At 26.0% G+C, this 18,921-nt stretch overlaps 6 protein-coding genes across 6 annotated transcripts; 3 read left to right on the top strand and 3 right to left on the bottom strand.

The window, feature by feature from the left end:
- Nucleotides 1-675: 675 nt before the first annotated feature.
- Nucleotides 676-2,356, top strand: OCT59_026999 (uncharacterized protein; the record flags this gene model as incomplete). Its single annotated transcript, XM_066136645.1, has 2 exons — nt 676-2,060; nt 2,143-2,356. 2 exons carry the CDS (start codon nt 676-678, stop codon nt 2,354-2,356), a joined length of 1,599 nt encoding a protein of 532 aa, XP_065993114.1.
- A 60-nt stretch (nt 2,357-2,416) lies between these two features.
- On the top strand, nt 2,417-5,735 carry OCT59_026998 (uncharacterized protein; the record flags this gene model as incomplete). Its single annotated transcript, XM_066136644.1, has 3 exons — nt 2,417-4,430; nt 4,737-4,756; nt 4,824-5,735. 3 exons carry the CDS (start codon nt 2,417-2,419, stop codon nt 5,733-5,735), a joined length of 2,946 nt encoding a protein of 981 aa, XP_065993113.1.
- A 606-nt stretch (nt 5,736-6,341) lies between these two features.
- OCT59_026997 (uncharacterized protein) lies at nt 6,342-6,566 on the top strand (the record flags this gene model as incomplete). Its single annotated transcript, XM_066136643.1, has 1 exon — nt 6,342-6,566. One exon carries the CDS (start codon nt 6,342-6,344, stop codon nt 6,564-6,566), a length of 225 nt encoding a protein of 74 aa, XP_065993112.1.
- Nucleotides 6,567-6,760: 194 nt separating this feature from the next.
- OCT59_026996 (uncharacterized protein) lies at nt 6,761-8,985 on the bottom strand. Its single transcript, XM_066136642.1, has one exon. It carries the CDS (start codon nt 8,921-8,923, stop codon nt 6,860-6,862), a length of 2,064 nt encoding a protein of 687 aa, XP_065993111.1. The 5' UTR covers nt 8,924-8,985; the 3' UTR covers nt 6,761-6,859.
- A 1,185-nt stretch (nt 8,986-10,170) lies between these two features.
- On the bottom strand, nt 10,171-12,206 carry OCT59_026995 (uncharacterized protein; the record flags this gene model as incomplete). The annotated part of the gene is made up of 7 exons (XM_066136641.1): nt 10,171-10,193; nt 10,271-10,341; nt 10,428-10,470; nt 10,541-10,846; nt 10,955-11,184; nt 11,256-11,482; nt 11,556-12,206. The coding sequence occupies 7 exons, from the start codon at nt 12,204-12,206 to the stop codon at nt 10,171-10,173; spliced, it is 1,551 nt and encodes a 516-aa protein (XP_065993110.1).
- A 4,945-nt stretch (nt 12,207-17,151) lies between these two features.
- On the bottom strand, nt 17,152-18,125 carry OCT59_026994 (uncharacterized protein). Its single transcript, XM_066136640.1, has 2 exons — nt 17,874-18,125; nt 17,152-17,779 (listed from the first exon to the last, which is right to left on the bottom strand). The coding sequence occupies exons 1-2, from the start codon at nt 18,023-18,025 to the stop codon at nt 17,284-17,286; spliced, it is 648 nt and encodes a 215-aa protein (XP_065993109.1). The 5' UTR covers nt 18,026-18,125; the 3' UTR covers nt 17,152-17,283.
- Between the last annotated feature and the right edge of the window lie 796 nt (nt 18,126-18,921).

The following is an 18,921-nucleotide window of genomic DNA, read 5'->3' as shown; positions in this document are numbered from 1 at the left end:
ATATTAACTTTATGATCGGTACACTTCTTGTAGTTGAATAATATAGCGTTTTTAAAGGCTGGAATCCAGCGTCGCTAAAGAAAAAATTTTTGACAATATAAAAAATTTTGACGATCCTTGTTTAAGCAATTGGTTAGTTTGGTTACACTATTTTTCAGCCGAGGTCACCAATTTTGTATAACATCGTAATCTTAAATGACAAGTATATTTTGATCAAACCTGTGAAATTAATATATGATGACGCAAATTTTATCATCCAATATGCTTCGGAACATTATTCTATAACATTTAAAAAAAAAATTCTGGGCAAATTAGCTCAAAAGCCATTTAAGGGATAATTATTTTGCATAAATGGTTCTCCGAAATCTATTAGTAGTTTTCACTGGTTCATAAACGGATCACGAATTAATTTATAATTCTTTTTTTTTTGAGAGAAAATGCATTTTTATCTTATTTTTTTTGTTACACAGTATTTTAAAGGAATTTTTTAACGCAGATCTTAGTAATCGGTCCGATTGATTAAGATATTCTTTTTGTCGCTCAAATTCAAAAAAGGAAATTATAACAATAATTATTAATCAGATGCATTGTTATAATTTCCTTTTTCAAATTTGTGTGTGACATAATAAATAAATACATTTTCTAAAAAAAACTAGATTTATAAAGTAAACCCAAATGGAAACTGATATAATAAACACCGAAAATTGTTCATATTGCAATAAACCTTTTACTGTAGAATTATGGTGTAAAGAATGTATTAATTCTTTAAAAAATTTAGCAGAAAGTGGTAATAAAATGGCAATGTTTAATTTAGCCAATAGATATAGAAATGGAGAGAAAACAGATAAGAATTTAGAAAAAGCCTTTCACTTGTATCAAAAAGCAGCAGAAAATGGTTATGAAAAAGAAATGAATAGCTTAGCCAATTGTTATTATAATAGAGAAAGAACAGAAAAGAATTTAGAAAAAGCCTTTTATTGGTATCAAAAAGCGGCAGAAAATGGTATTAAAGAAGCAATGTTTAATTTAGCCATATGTTATGAAAATGGAAAAGGAATAGAAGAGAATTTAGAAAAAGCTTTTTATTGGTATCAAAAAGCAGCAGAAAATAGTAATGAAAAAGCAATTTTTAATTTAGCCAATAAGTATTATAATGGAATAGAAACAGAAGAGAATTTAGAAAAATCCTTTCATTGGTATAAAAAAACAGCAGAAAATGGTGTTAAAGATGCAATGATTAATTTAGCCAAATTTTATGAATATGGAGAAGGTACAGAAAAGAATTTTAAACAATCTTTTTATTGGTATCATAAAGCAGCAAAGAATGATGATAAAGAAGCAATGTTTAATTTAGCCAATATGTATTATAATGGAGAAGGAACAGAAAAGAACTTAGAAAAATCCTTTTATTGGCATGAAAAAGCAGCAAAAAAAGACCATATTGGTGCTATGACTAATTTGGCCATATGTTATGAAAATGAAATAGGAACAGAAAGGAACTTAGAAAAATCCTTTTATTGGTACCAAAAAGCAGGAAAAAATGGTAATCAAAATGCAATGAATAATTTAGCTATATATTATGAAAATGGAGAGGGTACAGAAAGGAACTTAGAAAAAGCCTTTTATTGGTACCAAAAAGCAGCAAAAAATGGTAATCAAAATGCAATGAATAATTTAGCTATATATTATGAAAATGGAGAGGGTACAGAAAGGAACTTAGAAAAATCCTTTTATTGGTATCAAAAAGCAGCAAAAAATGGTAATCAAGATGCAATGTATAATTTAGCTAATAAATATAGAAATGGAGAAGGAATAGAAAAGAATTTAGAAAAAGCCTTTTATTGGTATTATAAAGCAGCAGAAAATGGTGATGAAGAAGCAATATTTAATTTAGCCGATAAATATTATAATGGAGAAGGAACAGAAATAAACTTAGAAAAAGCTTTTTATTGGCATCAAAAAGCAGCAAAAAAAGACCATCTTGGTGCAATGAATAATTTGGCCATATGTTATGAAAATGAAATAGGAACAGAAAGAAACTTAGAAAAAGCCTTTTATTGGTACCAAAAAGCAGCAAAAAATGAATCAAAATGCAATGAATAATTTAGCTATATATTATGAAAATGGAGAGGGTACAAAAAGGAACTTAGAAAAATCCTTTTATTGGTATCAAAAAGCAGCAAAAAATGGTAATCAAGATGCAATGTATAATTTAGCCAATAAATATAGAAATGGAGAAGGAACAGAAAAGAATTTTAAACAAGCTTTTTATTGGTATCATAAAGCAGCAAAGAATAATGAAGAAGCAATATTTAATTTAGCCAATATGTATTATAATGGAGAAGGAACAGAATAGAACTTAGAAAAGTCCTTTTATTTGCATAAAAAAGCAGCAGAAAAAGACCATATTGGTGCAATGAATAATTTAGCGAATAGATATTACTATGGAGAAGGAACAGATAGTGACTTAGAAAAAGCTTTTTATTGGAAACAAAAGGCAGCAGAAAAAGATCATATTGAAGCAATGTTTAATTTAGCCATATGTTATGAAGATGGAGAAAGAACAAAAAAGAATTTAGAAAAAGTTTTGTATTGGTATCAAAAGGCAGCAGTAAAAGACCATATTAAAGCAATGAATAATTTAGCAATATGCTATGAAAATGGAGAAGAAATAGAGAGAGACTTAGAAAAAGCCTTTTATTGGTATAAAAAAGCAGCAAAAAATGGTAATCAAGATGCAATGTTTAACTTAGCCATATGTTATGAAAATGGAGAAGGAACAGAAAAGAATTTAGAAAAAGCTTTTTATTGGTATCAAAAAGCAGCAGAAAATGGTGATGAAGAAGCAATGTTTAATTTAGCCAATAGATATTACTATGGAGAAGGAACAGATAGTAACTTAGAAAAAGCCTTTTATTGGCATCAAAAAGCAGCAGAAAAAGACCATATTAAAGCAATGTTTAATTTAGCCATATGTTATTACTATGGAGAAGGAATAGAAAAGAATTTAGAAAAAGCCTTTTATTGGTATCAAAAAGCAGCAGAAAAAGACCATATTAAAGCAATGTATAATTTAGCCAAGAGTTATTATAATGGGGAAGGAACAGAAAAAAACTTAGAAAAAGCTTTTTATTGGCATCAAAAAGCAGCAGAAAAAGATCATATTGAAGCAATGTTTAATTTAGCCATATGTTATGAAAATGGAGAAGGAACAGAAAAGAATTTAGAAAAAGTTTTGTATTGGTATCAAAAGGCAGCAGTAAAAGACCATATTAAAGCAATGAATAATTTAGCCATATGCTATGAAAATGGAGAAGGAACAGAGAGGGACTTAGAAAAAGCCTTTTATTGGTATAAAGAAGCAGCAAAAAATGGTAATCAAGATGCAATGTTTAACTTAGCCATATGTTATGAAAATGGAGAAGGAACAGAAAAGAATTTAGAAAAATCTTTTTATTGGTATCAAAAAGTGGCAGAAAATGGTGTTAAAGAAATAATGTTTAATTTAGCTATTTTTTATGAAAATGGAGAAGGAACAGAAAGAAACTTAGAAAAAGCCTTTTATTGGTACCAAAAAGCAGCAGAAAATAGTAATGAAAAAGCAATGTTTAATTTAGCCATATGTTATAAAAATGGAGAAGTTATAGAAAGGAACCTAGAAAAAGCCTTTTATTGGTATAAAAAAGCAGCAAAAAATGGTAATCAAGTTGCAATGTATAATTTAGCTAATAGTTATTTCAATGGAGAAGGAACAGAAAAGAATTTTAAAAAAGCTTTTTATTGGTATCAAAAAGCAGCAGAAAATGGTGTTAAAGAAATAATGTTTAATTTAGCCGTATGTTATGAAAATGGAGATGGTACAGAAAAGAATTTAGTAAAAGCCTTTTATTGGTACCAAAAAGCAGCAGAAAATAGTAATAAAAAGGCAATGTTTAATTTAGCCAATAAATACTATAGAAATGGAGAAGGAACAGAAAAGAATTTAGAAAAAGCTTTTTATTGGTATCAAAAAGCGGCAGAAAATGGTATTAAAGAAGCAATGTTTAATTTAGCCATATGTTATGAAAATGGAGAAGAAATAGAAAAGAATTTAGAAAAATCTTTTTATTGGTATCAAAAAGCAGCAGAAAATAGTAATGAAAAAGCAATGTTTAATTTAGCCATATGCTATGAGAATGGAAATGGAACAGAAATGAACTTAGAAAAAGCCTTTTATTGGTATCAAAAAGCAGCAGAAAAAAACCATATAAAAGCAATGAATGTTTTAACCAAATGTTATATAAATGGAAAAGGAACAGAAAAGAATTTAGAAAAAGCTTTTTATTGGCATAAAAAAGTGGTAGAAAATAACAAAGTGAGTTCGAAAAATAATGATGAATTATGTAATGAATGCAAACAACAATATACTGATTATCAATGGTGCCAACAATGTAATGCTAAACGATTTCAACAAGATTTTTCAAAGTGGACTAGTAAAAATGAATTTATTGATAAATTCATTCAAGAGGCACAACTTAATGCTAAAAATAGTTATGAAATTTTAGAGTGGATACCTTATAATAAATTATCAAATATTAGTTATTATGATAAAGGAGGATTTAGTGAAATTCATAAAGCTATATGGTCAGATGGACCTATTTTTAGTTGGAATTTTGACAAGCAACAATGGAACAGATGTAATTTTCAAACAGGCTATGAAGTCATTCTTAAAACACTTAATAATTCATCAAGTTTAGATGATAAATTTCTAGATGAGGTATTTATATTTAATGGTGAATTTTATTTTCATTTGCAAAAATTTAATGGTTTTTATCATTTTGTAGTGGAAATATCATTATAATTGTCAAAAAAAATCGTTTTCAAAATTCATTCAATTTTTTGGAATTACCCAAGATCCAAATAATTTAAATTATATAATTATAATGAGTTATGCAAAAAAAGGAAGTTTGAGAAAATGTTTAACTAATATAATTAAATTTAAGTGGCAAGACAAGTTACAATTATTGAAAAAAATTGTATTAGGACTTAAAGTAATTCATGAATCAAATTTAACTCATGGTGACTTTCATGATGGTAATATTTTAATGTCAGATAATTACAATGAGTTATTTATTATTGATTTAGGATTATGTAAACCTATAAGTGATTTACAGGATTCTGATAATAAAATTTATGGAGTTTTACCTTATATGGCGCCTGAAATATTAAGAAATAACCCCTATACTCCAGCAAGTGATATCTATAGTTTTTCAATGATAATGTGGGAATTTACATCAGGCATTCCTCCATTTAATTATGAAGCACATGATCTTCACTTTATCCTGAATATTTGTAAAGGAAAACGCCCTGAAATTAAAAAAAATACTCCGAAATGTTATGTAGATTTAATGGAAAAATGTTGGGATTCAAATCCTTCCAATAGACTAACCACAATAATGCTTGAAAATATTATATCTAAATGGATTAGATGTATTGATGAATTTTATGAAATAAACAGGAATGGGGAATATGTCTATGAAGTACCTAATATTGATGATCAATTAAAAAGTGATATGTTGGAATTTGTAGAAGCAGACAAAGCTTTAATAACTTTAATACAAGAACAAGCAAGTACCTCTATTATACAATCTCATTCACAAGCATATTATACAAGTCGTAAACTTACTGAAATTTTAGTTCAAGAAGATCCAGTTCAAGAAAAGTCTGAAGGTTTGGATTGTATAATTAAAGATTAATTATTCTTTATTCATTGGATTATTTATCAGTTATTATGCAGAAAATATTTACATTATATACTTTTACAAATTTTTAATAATATTATATAATATTATTCCTTATAAATAATAATAACAACTGAATACTTAAAAATATTATTATAAAATTTACTTTTTGACAGTGTGTTACAAAAAAACTGGAATTAAAAAATTGGCCATGGCATTCACAAATTATATGTAAAATAGCTTATTAATAATAAAATAATATGTAATTTATCTTAGTAATTTTTCTATAATTACAAAGCTTATAATAATATTTTGTTTGAAAATAACTGGGGAAATTCACATCATGTAAATGATAACTACATGTTATTTGACTATTACTTTAAAGTTTCAACTATTTTTTTTTTTTTATTAAAATGATTAAATCCATTTTATCAGTAAACTTACTTTTATTTCCACCATTTCAAACAATTATTCTCTTAAAAAAATTCAAAATTTATCTTTAAATGCTAGTCTAAATAAAATGGATACTATTAATGAATATAATTAATTTTTTGCCTCATAATATTACATTTTCAAATAAAAACAACTGTCCTCTTAAATTTTAATGATAACATATCAGAAATGACTTTGCTTTTTATTAATGAAATGGAAAATAAAAATAAACCTACATTAAAAACTTTTGATACTGATGACTCTGAAAATGAAAATATGTTATTCTTTCAAACATGGATTGATGCAGAAACTTTTCTAAATGAATATGTATTACAAAAGGGATTCAGCTTTAAAAGAAAATGTACTGAAGTTCTTGTTGAAGATGGTATAAAAGTTGTACATAAAATTAGTTGAGAATGCAACTATGCTGATAAATATCATCCTAAAAAAATTTTATCTCCTAAAGATCAGAATAAATGTTAGCCAAAATGATGGATGCTTCCTTGAATTTTGTCACAAGAAAAAGTTAAACTTTATAGGTGGATTTAAAAGTGATAAATACCATTTTAATAAGCTAGTAATTATATGTTTTTATTTTTTTTATTTTATATTTAAATTTTATAGTAATGTTTTATAGTAAAGATTTAATAAGGAAGAGATGTATAACCAAAAACAAGAAACAGAACTTTTTACTACTATTATTTTTACTAAGGTTTATAGATATATGATAAAATATTATTTAACTTTTCTTTTGCTTCTTTGAATCCATTATCTGCAGCTTTTTCAAACCAATAAATTGCTTCAGAAACATCTATATCAACTCCAATACCATTATGATAACATTCACCTACACAATTTTGTGCTTTTACATTACCACTTTCAGCCGAATTTAAGTACGATTCAAATGCTTTGAATTCATTTTTATCTGTTCCTATGCCATGTTCATAGCAATATCCTAAATTATATTTACCAGTATCACACCCTGCATTAGCTGATTTTAAGAACCATTCAAATGCTTTTGTTTCATTTTTATCTATTCCTTTGCCATTTTGGTAACAATAACCCACATTAGTTTGACCCGTTAAATCACCATTTTCAGCTGATTTTAAATACCATTCATATGCTTTTGTATCATTTTTATCTGTTCCTTTACCATATTGGTAACAACTTCCTAAAGTATTTTGTGCTACAGCATCACCATTTTCGGCTGCTTTCTTGTACCATTCAAATGCTTTTGTTTCATCTTCATTTGTCCCTATACCATAATCATAACAATATCCTAAACCATATTGTCCACTAGCACATCCCGCAATAGCCGATTTAGTATACCATTCAAATGCTTTTATTTCATTACTTTCAGTTCCTATACCACACTCATAACATAAACCTAAATTATATTGTCCATCAGCACATCCTGCAATGGCAGATTTTTTGTACCATTCAAATGCTTTTGTTTCATCTTCATTTGTTCCTATACTATAGTTATAACAATAACCTAAACTATATTGTCCTCTAGCACAACCTGCAATAGCCGACTTTTTGTACCATTCAAATGCTTTTATTACATTTTTAATTGTTCCTATACCATGTTCATAGCAATAAGCCAAACTACATTGACCACTAGCACATCCTGCAATAGCCGACTTTTTGTACCATTCAAATGCTTTTGTTTCATTTTTATTTGTTCCTTTACCATACTGATAACAATTTCCCAAATTAAGTTGACCTATTGCATAATGATTTTCAGCAGATTTTAAATACCATTCAAATGCTTTTATTTCATTCTTATCTATTCCTATACCATTACCATAACAAAATCCCAAATTACATTGACCATCAGCACATCCTGCAATAGCAGATTTTAAATACCATTCAAATGCTTTTATTTCATTTTTATTTATTCCTTTACTAAATTGATAAAAAAATCCCACATCATTTTGTGCTATTGAATTATTTAATATTGCAGATTTTAAATTCTTTTCAAATTTATACTTTTCAACTTCATTCTGAGTATTAAGACATTCATCAATTTGATCAGATTTTAAAAATAAATCAAATGCTTTCGTTTCATCTTTATATGTTCCTATACCATCCATATAACATATTGCTAAATTATATTGTGCATCTAAATTTTCATTATCAGCCAAGTTTAAAAGTAATTCAAAAATTTTTCGATAATTAGTTTTCAAATCATCATCATTTTCAAAACAAATTCTTGAATTATATTCTAATTCTAAATCATTATTTCCAGATAATTTTAAAAGATGTACTGATTTATTTTGTTTATACGTATAATCAAATAAAATATTATCTTTATAATAAAATAATGATAACAAATATTTTCCAATAACTATATTATTATTTCTTAATAAATCAAATGTATCATCATTTTTTTCAATTAAATTTAATTGATTAAAATCATCATCATCATTTTCCTTAATTTTATTATTATTATCAATGGTGGTGAGAATATAATAAAAATCTAACGCTTTTTCTCTATTAAGATAACAACCAATACCAAATTGATAAAAAAATCCTAATAAACTTGTGAACCAAAATTTATTTTCATCATGATTTTCCATCATTTTAAGAATATTTTCAGGATTTTTATCATTATTTTCAAGATTAAATTTTACCCATTCACTTAAATAATATTCATAATTACTAAAATCATTTGTTTCAATAATTTTTTTATGAAAATCTTTTAAAAAATTCTTTAAAAAATTTTCATCATCTTTAGAAATATTAATATTCATAATATTATTTAACATTTTTTGATAATATCGTTAAATTTCTTTTTTTTTTATTTAAAAAGAAGGGGGAAAAGAAGTTCATAGTATCATAGTCCGTCAGATCATTAAATAAGGTTAAGATCAAGGTTGTACGACATTTTTTGTATTACCACATTTTTTGTTCTTATATAATTTAAGTAAGGATTAACAATATTTAAATTATTTATGCAGATCCAATTTCGGAATTAATGATCTAAGAAATTTTATAAAAAAGTTAGCTTGATTTTTGATCATATACTCCTAATGATCGTTATAAGAGGAAAAGGAAAAGAATATGATATATATAGTATTGAAAAAAAATTAATAGTAGAACTCAAACTCTAAACCATTCTAACTGTAAAGATTATCCGATTCATTATTTATTAGTTTTTTCGGTGTCGTGATTTTTTTTTTTTTTTTTTTTTTTGTAACTAATTAATTAAGTGTAATTTTTACTCTTAAAGAATTTAAATTAAAATTAAAACACAAATAAATTTTTTTTTTTATTGAAAAATTTTAAAAAGTATTTTCTAATAATAAAAATTCGTTATGATAATTTCGTCTTTTTAATTTTTTTGTTAAACTTACTTATTTGATGCTTTCAATTAACTAAGATGTATTAAAAGTGATGCAGATGAGTCTAAATTAAAGTTTATTCTAACGATATCCATTCTATCTATATTTTCAAAATATCTTTATATATTTAGTAATATATATATATGGGTAAGATTTATATAATATTGACGTATATAATATTGGCGTGATTATATATATATATATTATATACATATATATAACAAGAAAAGCAAACATTTTTTTTTTTTGGCATTAAATTATCTTAAATAAATTGGAAATTTTTAAACAAAACACCATGAATGTTTATTATATAAATCTAGCACGCTTTACAAAATCCTATGCGCTTTATAAATTTAAGTTGAAGTGAATTTAAATTTTAGTATACACGAAACAACTTTCGAAAGTTTGTCAATCGGTTCAAGTTATGATTTAATTATCCCGCTAAGTCCTTTTGACCGTTAAGAATTTTATCTTTTTATGATTTTAACTGCGCCTTATGGATTCAAATTTAAGCTACTTTGACTCTGCGAAAATGAACCATTTCACCAAAGCTAATTGAATAATATTGCATAATAATAATAAAAAAAAAGGAATATACATAAATAAAATATTAAAAATAAGATATATTATTATATTTATACGAAAAATTTTTCCCATTTCTTATTTCTTCATTATTTTTCTTTGAGGCGTTTTCCTATTTTAAATTAGAAAAAATAAAATAATAAGGATATAAATAAATCTTGATAACATTTAATCAAATAAAATATTTACCATTATTTTCAAAAGAATTAATATTTAATTCTTCAATATTTCGCTTAGTTCCAAGTGAGTCGAGTTTGCTACTAATATAAAATTGTATTTTGTTGAAGATTTCGTTATTGGACTTAAATTATAAATTACTTATTAATTATTTTTAATTTTAAAATACCTTTTAATGTCTATGTCAAATTCTAATTCGTTTGAAATGTAACCTACGAAAAAAAAAAAAAATTTTAATTTATCTATCGAAGATGACTTTTATTAAAATAGCATAGTACATACCGTTTGATGAAAAATTGATAGATGAACAATTGGAAAATATAGATGAACATTTAGAAATGTAAGAACTTAATAATCTACTTGTATAAATAGCTTTTGGATGAGACTTTTCACTAAACTTAGGACCAAGCTTCTTTGAATCTATTAACTTTTTCCTTTTTAATTCAGCTTGATCAAATTGATCAACATCGTTAAACTGATAATACCATTCACGACAAATGCTCTCAATGACACTTATAGAAGGTCTCTTTGTGGGATCAGGATTCCAACAACTTCTCATTAAATTAGCATAACATTCTGGTGTATCTTCTGTAATTTCAGGTCGTAAACCATCAATAATTTTGATAATTAGATCAATATCATGTTCAACATTAGCAAAAGGCTTACAACCTGTTGTAAGTTCCCACATAATCATACCCAGACTATAAATATCAGATTTTTTAGAAAATGCAGACCCCATAAATATTTCTGGTGCAATATAAGGTATTACTCCATATATTTCATCATCCAATGAGGTATCATTTTCAGGTCGTGATAATCCTAGATCTCCGATTTTACATTTGCAAAACCCATCAGATTCACGTATCAACGTATTTCCAGTGTGTAAATCTCGATGTACGAAATTTATATTATGAATGCTCTGAAGTCTAAAACAATAATAATTAATAAATTTGTATTATAAATTAATCATTTACCAATATGTTTAAAATTTAAATACCCATTTGTAATATTAAATAGAATAACTAATTTTTTTTTTCTCCAATCAATTTCTGTAAAGTTCTTTTGTAGATACTTATGTAAATCTCCACTTGGAGCATATTCCATAACTAATATATAACTATCTAATCTATCTACTCGAGGGTCTTTTGTAAAACCATAAGTATTAACCACCATATGAACATAAAAATTTCTGTTATCTGTATAACCATAATGATTCGACATTAACTATAAATTTTGAGATTAAAATTTAAAATTTTTATAAAATAAATACCAATCTTTTAATCTTTAAAATACTTACCTCTCTCAAAAGATATTCTTCAGCATATTGAGAATTTTTAAATTTTTTTAAAATTAAAATATTTTCAGTCCGAAAATCATATTTTATACCATCTAACAAAGTTGCTTGATATATTATACTAAATCCTCCTTCTGCTATTTTTTTTACATTCGTAAATTTAGAATATGGTATATATTTCATTAATGATCTTGAACTTTTGTGACGGTTTCTAAAAATATTATTTATTTCGCTTGGAGCGAAGCACTTATCAATATTTTTAATAACGCTAGTAAATTTAGCTATTTCCGATTGATAAGATCTTATACTAACAAGAAAATCATCTAAAACACTGTTCCCACTGTTAATACTAATAATCTTTTTGCTATCTAGTATAATAGTTGTTACTCTCTTGCATTTTTTACATTGTGATTGATTTGTAATTCCAAAAATAATATTTGTTGTTAAACAATATCTACATCCAATAAAAAATATAAAACAGTTCTCACAATACTTTTGACAGTTTGATGTAAATACTAGTAGTTCACCGCAATAACAATTAGAATTATCTTCCCACCATGGAAAATAAATAATTGAAATAAGTTTTTTGGTTAAGTTTGATTCTATATATCCAGAAGAAATTAGATAACAATCTGAACACCATTTAAATTGCATACTACGGTGATATAATAATTTTCCACATAGTTTACAATAGTTTTCAATAGTAATTAAACCCCAAAGAGTATAATCCTTATTAAAACTGATTATTTGTCTAAAAAATAATATTATCAAACAATTTCTACAGTATTCTTGAATATTTTGTGGTATTTTTGTTCTACTTATTTCATGTTCATTACATTCCAAGTCCTTTGTGAATAACACGTCCAAGTATATGTCATTATCGGTTATATTAGTTAAATAACATGATAAACAATTTTCACAATAATATTGATGCGAATATTTCGTTTGTGTATATTTTTCTCCACAATGAATACAATTATTATCTCTTCCATCAAAAGAAACAAAAAAAATTGGCACAGGGCTAGATTTTAATCTTGGTGTTGGATCAAAAGAATTTTTTCATTTAATTTTACAAGTTCCATTTTATAATATTACAGTATAAGCAATATAGAAAATTCAACAAATTTATAGTTTTTCAAATTTTTATATAATGAACTTCTGAATAGAATATAGAATTTTCTTTTTCTATCGGTGAATTCGCCTTAGTACTACAGTAAATTCGATGCATGTTTACCCCGATTTGGTTTTTTTTTGTACTTTGTTAATTCAAAATACACAGGTACAAAGAACGCCCTGGTGCATTCCACCAAATGAATAGAATAAAAATGTACTCCTTGTTTCAGTTGATCCCCTTGTTTCGGTTAAAAAGAACAAAAAAGGTATAAACTATAAAGTTTTTATTTTAATAATTTCATTATCCGAAAAAAAAAAATTCTCTTACGTTTTGCATGTTATTAAATCTGTAAATTTGATCGATATGGTAGATACATAGGACCCCGAACTATACATAAAAGGTAGGGTAAGGGTTTGCGTAGAATTGACCAAAATAATCATGTAGATCTTTCCTTTTATAGATATCCCGGCCGGAATTTATTTCCTTTTTTAGAGCCTGACTGGCATTATCATAATTCCGGCCCTTAAAAAATGCGTAATTTTTTTTGGCTGCACCTTACCTCTATATATCAATTCAAAATGTTTGTAATTTTGGGTTTATAATATTATTATTTTTATATATTCATTTTTTTTTATCTCATCAATAAATCATATTTATATATTAATATAAAAATTGAGAAAAAGAAAAAGTATAAATAATTTAAATGTAATAAAAATAAAGTTTATTTATTAATTATTGTAATCTTCCAAGTTCAAATTTTTTGGGAACTTAATGTTTTTTTCAAGTTGTTTATCAAAAATGAATCAAACGAGTAAGTCGTTCAGGTGTCAATCTGAAAACAATTTTTTTTTTTGTTATGAACTTACGTTAGTGAACATTTTTTTTTAAAAAAAATTTTAATTAGTTAACCTATTTATATTAAAATAAAGAAAAGTACATAAAATTATAATTTTTCATATTTTTAATATAATAATACTGTAATAAATTTTTTTTATTCTAAAAAAAATAGAATGACTTACCGATTTTCCACAGTCGATGTTATCTATTTGGATGTTTCGAACTTGAATCCAGAATAAAAGTGAGAAAAACTTTATTTTTTTCGGTTTTAAAGGTTTTTTAAAAAAAAAATAAATTAAAAAGTTATTAAATTTTCGAAAAATAAATAAATAAATGGCTTAAAAAAATAGTTCGGTTCAAAAAACTGAAAAAATAATCTTAAAATGGATCCGACAAGTCTGTTCGCTAAAATTATTTTAGTATTCAGCATTTCAACAGATTTCAACGCCTATAATAATACAATTATATCAAAATAACGAGCGTAATGCTAAAATCGTAATTTATTTATGATGAAGTACAATCATAGCCTAAAATAAAAAGAGTTAGTCAATTAAAAAAATTGCAGTAAATAATATAATTTTTGCCAAACCAACCCATTAATAAGCAAACCATATTTAAACACCTCGATTCGTATAAAAAAACCCACAATCAGATACGGACTTAGATACTGACATAATCACGATTCACGAAGCCTTCACCGATCTTTTTTGAGACGCAATCTTAACAAAAAAAATTAAGATTATTTTATTATTCCAACCTATATAAACCAAAAAAAAAGATTTAAATTCTCTTTTTTTAAAAAAATTAGTAATCCAAAATGGAGATAACCGTTACGATATCCTATACATAATACAATAGCTAAAAAACGATAGATCATGTGTTATGCGATCTAATTTTATCAAAAAAAAAATAAAAAATAAAAAATAGATTTTTTTTTTAAAAAAAACCAAATTCTCTTATTATATTTAGAAAATAAATGATTTTTTTTTCTTATAGCGTTGTATATATAACAATCAAAATTTTATTTTGTTTAAAAAAATGTTTATTGTTTAAAGTTTTCTTGCCATATAAATTAATTTAATTAACAAAAGATAATATAATTTTTACATGATAATTATCTGATAATCATTCATATAGCTCGAAGCCAGCTCGTGAGCCAGGTATATCAACGATACCTTTAGGAAATATAAATTACGAAATATTTTTTAACTTATTACTAATAGCTAGACGGCCCTAAAAGACCTAAACTCGGATCTAAATAAAATAACTAACTAATAATACGTAATAATACAAGACATGCGGAAAAATTTTGCTTCCGACGAATGTTCGTATGCATCGTTACTAACTATTAAGGTAAAATTTTGATATCCAGTGTCAAATTTTCATCGATATTCGATATAGCCAATAACAATACTTGGTATCCCACATCATTCACTAACAATATAAAGAAAATAAAAGTGAATAGAACAGTTATAGAAATCATTAATCAAATTTGGTTTAACATTGAGGCAGTTGTAAGATTGCTTGCGATATAACTGTTATTAGGCACTTCGATATTATATTACGGTCAATATTGAATGATTGTTGTCATGACAATGACAGCCAAAAATTCAACAACGACCTTCAATAATTAAATAAGACCGTATCATAGGTGTAAAAGGTTCATGACTTCAAGAATCATGGAAAGACATAAATCTAGTCGCTTATAATAGCACCTTCTTGTACTAATGGCGAATCATTTAATCATGCATATTCACAATCGGTTAAAAATTACATTTATTTGAAGTAAAAGAAATATATTAATATGCGCTATTACTTATAATTTAAAAATATAATAATATACAGTATATAAATGAAGATAAACTATTATCGCAATTTAAAATAAAAATATATAAATTACGCTATTTTATATTCAGTGGCAATATTTTTCCAACATTCACGTTCACTAATGTTCTCCCATCATCTAGAAACATTAGGACGTTTATCCCATAATTCACTTTCACCAGCAATATTAATAGCATAAAAAGTATAAGGAATATGAAGAAGATCAGCTAGAGAAAATTCCCTGTTAAATAATCTTTACCCACCAATAATTTGTCGTAACATCTAAAGTTTTATTAAGTTTTTCGCGAGTTTCGTTAACAATTTTAAGATCAGGTTCTTTACCATGACGTTTCTTAAATACTAATTGCACAATCAATTTACTTAAAGGTTGAGTAAAATGAGAGGCTTCTACAGAAATGAATTGTTATACCAAAGCGACATCTGAAGGAATAAGAACGGTAAAAGTTTTGGTTCCTTGATATTTATTTATCAAATAACGAGCTATTGCACGAGTCTCGTAAATTTGAAATTCATCATAATTGAGAGAAAGAATTTTTCCGCTATTAAAAAAGATGAAAAAAGTTCAAATTAGTTAGTTGACTCGTGATGTTTTTGTGACGAGCACAACTTCAGAGAAAGAAAATAATTTCCTCGCTTACAAAGGATGCTTGGTAGCTAGATATTCTGGAGATTTAATTTCTTCGGTACTATTTAGTTGAACGACTTCATAAGATAATCCTAGCTAGTGGTGGTTCTTTAAGAACGTGGGATAATACAAGACAAAAAGTAGATGTAGTGTGTCCGAAAACTTGAATAGTCATTTTTACGAAAAAAAGGATACAATAAAATTTATTATAATTATTATTTTTGCTTTAAAAAAAAAAAAATAAAAATAATATTTTTATTAAGATTCGAAAAGGTATTTTTGTAAAGAAATTTGATTTTTTAATTAGTATATCTAAAGAAAAATTATTGATTTGTTTGATTTGAAATCATTTTTGTTACGATTCACAATATTAATTATTTTACGCAGTATCCCTTTCATTTTATCTAGATTTGGGCAATTTATTAGCTCGAGGTGTAACGAAGGACTATACAATTCTCATGACCGTCCTGTACAACTTCGAACTTAATACTGGTTTCTGTTTCAATACATTCAGCTTAATACGGAAATTACAAAACAATTTTCCGATATTTTTTAGTTCATAAATCGAGGGAAATGCCATTGAGAATGGTGATTACTTGCAAGTCATTCAAAAAAAAAAAAAGTGAATGAAAGTAAATAGCCGATCGATTAAAACTTTTTGAAAGTGAATGAAAGTTGTTTACAGCAAATTTATAAGTTACGGGACATCCACCATTTTTCTCCTCGTCGAGAGAAACTCAGAATCATTGGTCCGACCTTATTATGAGCTTTACCGAGTTTTACCGAATGTGCTGAATGTCTCTCGAACGTCCCGCAGCTTAGCTTATGAAATAGTTGTAAATCTATTCAAGTTATAAATAAATTTACGAATATTTAAATCTTTTTATAAACGACCCTAAAAATCTTAAACTCGGATAACGGATGTGATGAATCTAGAACTTTTTATAAATATCATCAAATATTGAACATTTAAAACGTATTAATCATATTGTCAGGTACATAATATATTTACGTCTTACGATCAAAATTACATATCAACTGTCCGTAAAAGAATAATTATTCGTCGGTTAGATAGTTATTTATTAATTATAATTTATTTAAACTTTAAGCGTGGTTAATTTTTATAATATTAAATGTTAATAGACATAATAACATAACAGTATATAAAACTCGCGATATAGAATTATTTAAAATCGGTTAAAAATCGACATTTATTTGAAATAAACTACATATACTGCTGTTTACAGTAGTATATTATACATAAATGAAAAGCATACTATTTATCACAATGTAAAAAAAATACATATATATTATGCTAATGTATATTCATTGAGAACATTTTTCCAACTTTCACGTTCGCTAATGTTTTTCCACCATCTAGAAACATTAGGACGTTTACTCCATAAATCATTTTCACCAGCTTTAATAGCATAATTAGTTAAAGGAATATGAAGAAGATCGGCTAGAGAAAATTCTCCAGTTAAATAATCTTTACCCTCTAATAATTTTTCATAAACATCCAAAACTTTTTCGAGTTCTTCGCGAGCTTCGTTAACAATTTTAAGATCAGGTTCATTACCTCGGCGTTTCGCGAAAATTAATTGCCCAACCAATTTACCTAAAGGTTGAGAATAATAAGAGATTTCTACTGAAATAAATTGTTCAACCAAAGCGGCTTTTTGTACATCGGAAGGAATAAGAACGGTGGAAGATTTGGTTCCTTGATATTTTTTTACCAAATAACGAGCGATTGCACGAGATTCGTAAATTTGGAATCCATCATCATTGAGAGAAGGAATTTTTCCGCTATATTAAAAAAAAGAAGGAAAGTTCAAATCAGTAACTCGTGATGTTTCTGTGGCGTATATAACTTTGAAGAAAAAAAGGTTTTTTCACTTACAAAGGATGTTTCGTAGCCAAATACTCCGGAGTTTTAATATCTTCGAAATTATTTGGTTGAATAAATTCATAAGATAATCCTAATTCTTTAAGAACTTGGAGTAGCGCGAGACAATAAGCAGAGATAGAGTATCCAGTAAGTTGAATGGTCATTTTTTACGAGTTTTTTCAAAAAGGGAAAAGAAATTTATATATAATAGTATTTATTTGTTATCTTTTTTTTTTTTAATTTGAAAAAAAAAATATCTTGATTGAAATTCGACGAGGTATTTTTGAGATCGTATTTATAAAGAATTTTTCATTCTTTAATTAGTATACGAATTCGACCTATAAAAAAAATTTATTTTTATCTTTAATTTTCTTTGATTTTCTTTTGATTTGAAATCAATTCTTTATGATTCACAAAATTAATTATTTTAATCAGTATGCTTTTTTTTTGTCTAGATTTGGACAATTAATAATAAATTCTTCCGTTTCCGGTCCGAAAACAAGGGGATTTTACGTAATTTTACCGATATTTGGAAATATTAATTATATAAATTGGGAGAATACCATTGAGAATGATCAATAGTTAAAGAAAGAAAGAACCCTTTGAAAGGAAGTCATTTAAATTTTGTATACTTTCAAAATTACGTATTTCTTTCAATTTTATTAATAGGAAATAAATCTCGGATCTAAATTGCCGTGGCATTTAGATTAAAAAAATTCTCACACTAAGTAGTTTAAGTAGTTCATATGTAATAAATTAATATGTGCAGACAATCCAAGTATGAAAGTATGAAAATCGTTAAACACGAATATTTTAGAAGTTTATTACTAATCATCATTTTTCTTTGATAATGCAACTAATACATATGTTTACATCTTGTGACTAAAATTACACAAGATCTTCGGCAATAAAATCCTCCGGTTGCAAATTTTGCCGATTGTCCGACGTCGGCGGTGGTAAATTACAGACCGGCAGACCATTATAAATCAGGAATTGTCGATCCCCATGTTATAACGATGATCTTTATCGAATAGAGAGAATAAACAAAAATACGCGGTGT

The sequence above is a fragment of the Rhizophagus irregularis genome, chromosome 7, assembly GCF_026210795.1.
Source record: "Rhizophagus irregularis chromosome 7, complete sequence".
Lineage (NCBI taxonomy): Eukaryota > Fungi > Glomeromycota > Glomeromycetes > Glomerales > Glomeraceae > Rhizophagus > Rhizophagus irregularis.
The sequence above is the reverse complement of the archived record's forward strand: the minus strand, read 5'-3'. Positions and strand labels throughout refer to the sequence as shown.

What these genes read in the sequence shown, in the direction of transcription:
- OCT59_026996 (XM_066136642.1), bottom strand. Translation starts at nt 8,923, where the DNA reads ATGTTAAATAATATTATGAATATTAATATTTCTAAAGATGATGAAAAT.
- OCT59_026994 (XM_066136640.1), bottom strand. Translation starts at nt 18,025, where the DNA reads ATGACCATTCAACTTACTGGATACTCTATCTCTGCTTATTGTCTCGCG. An exon ending in TTGGCTACGAAACATCCTTT is followed by an intron (nt 17,780 to 17,873) that starts GTAAGTGAAAAA and finishes TTTTTAATATAG; the next exon opens with CGGAAAAATTCCTTCTCTCA.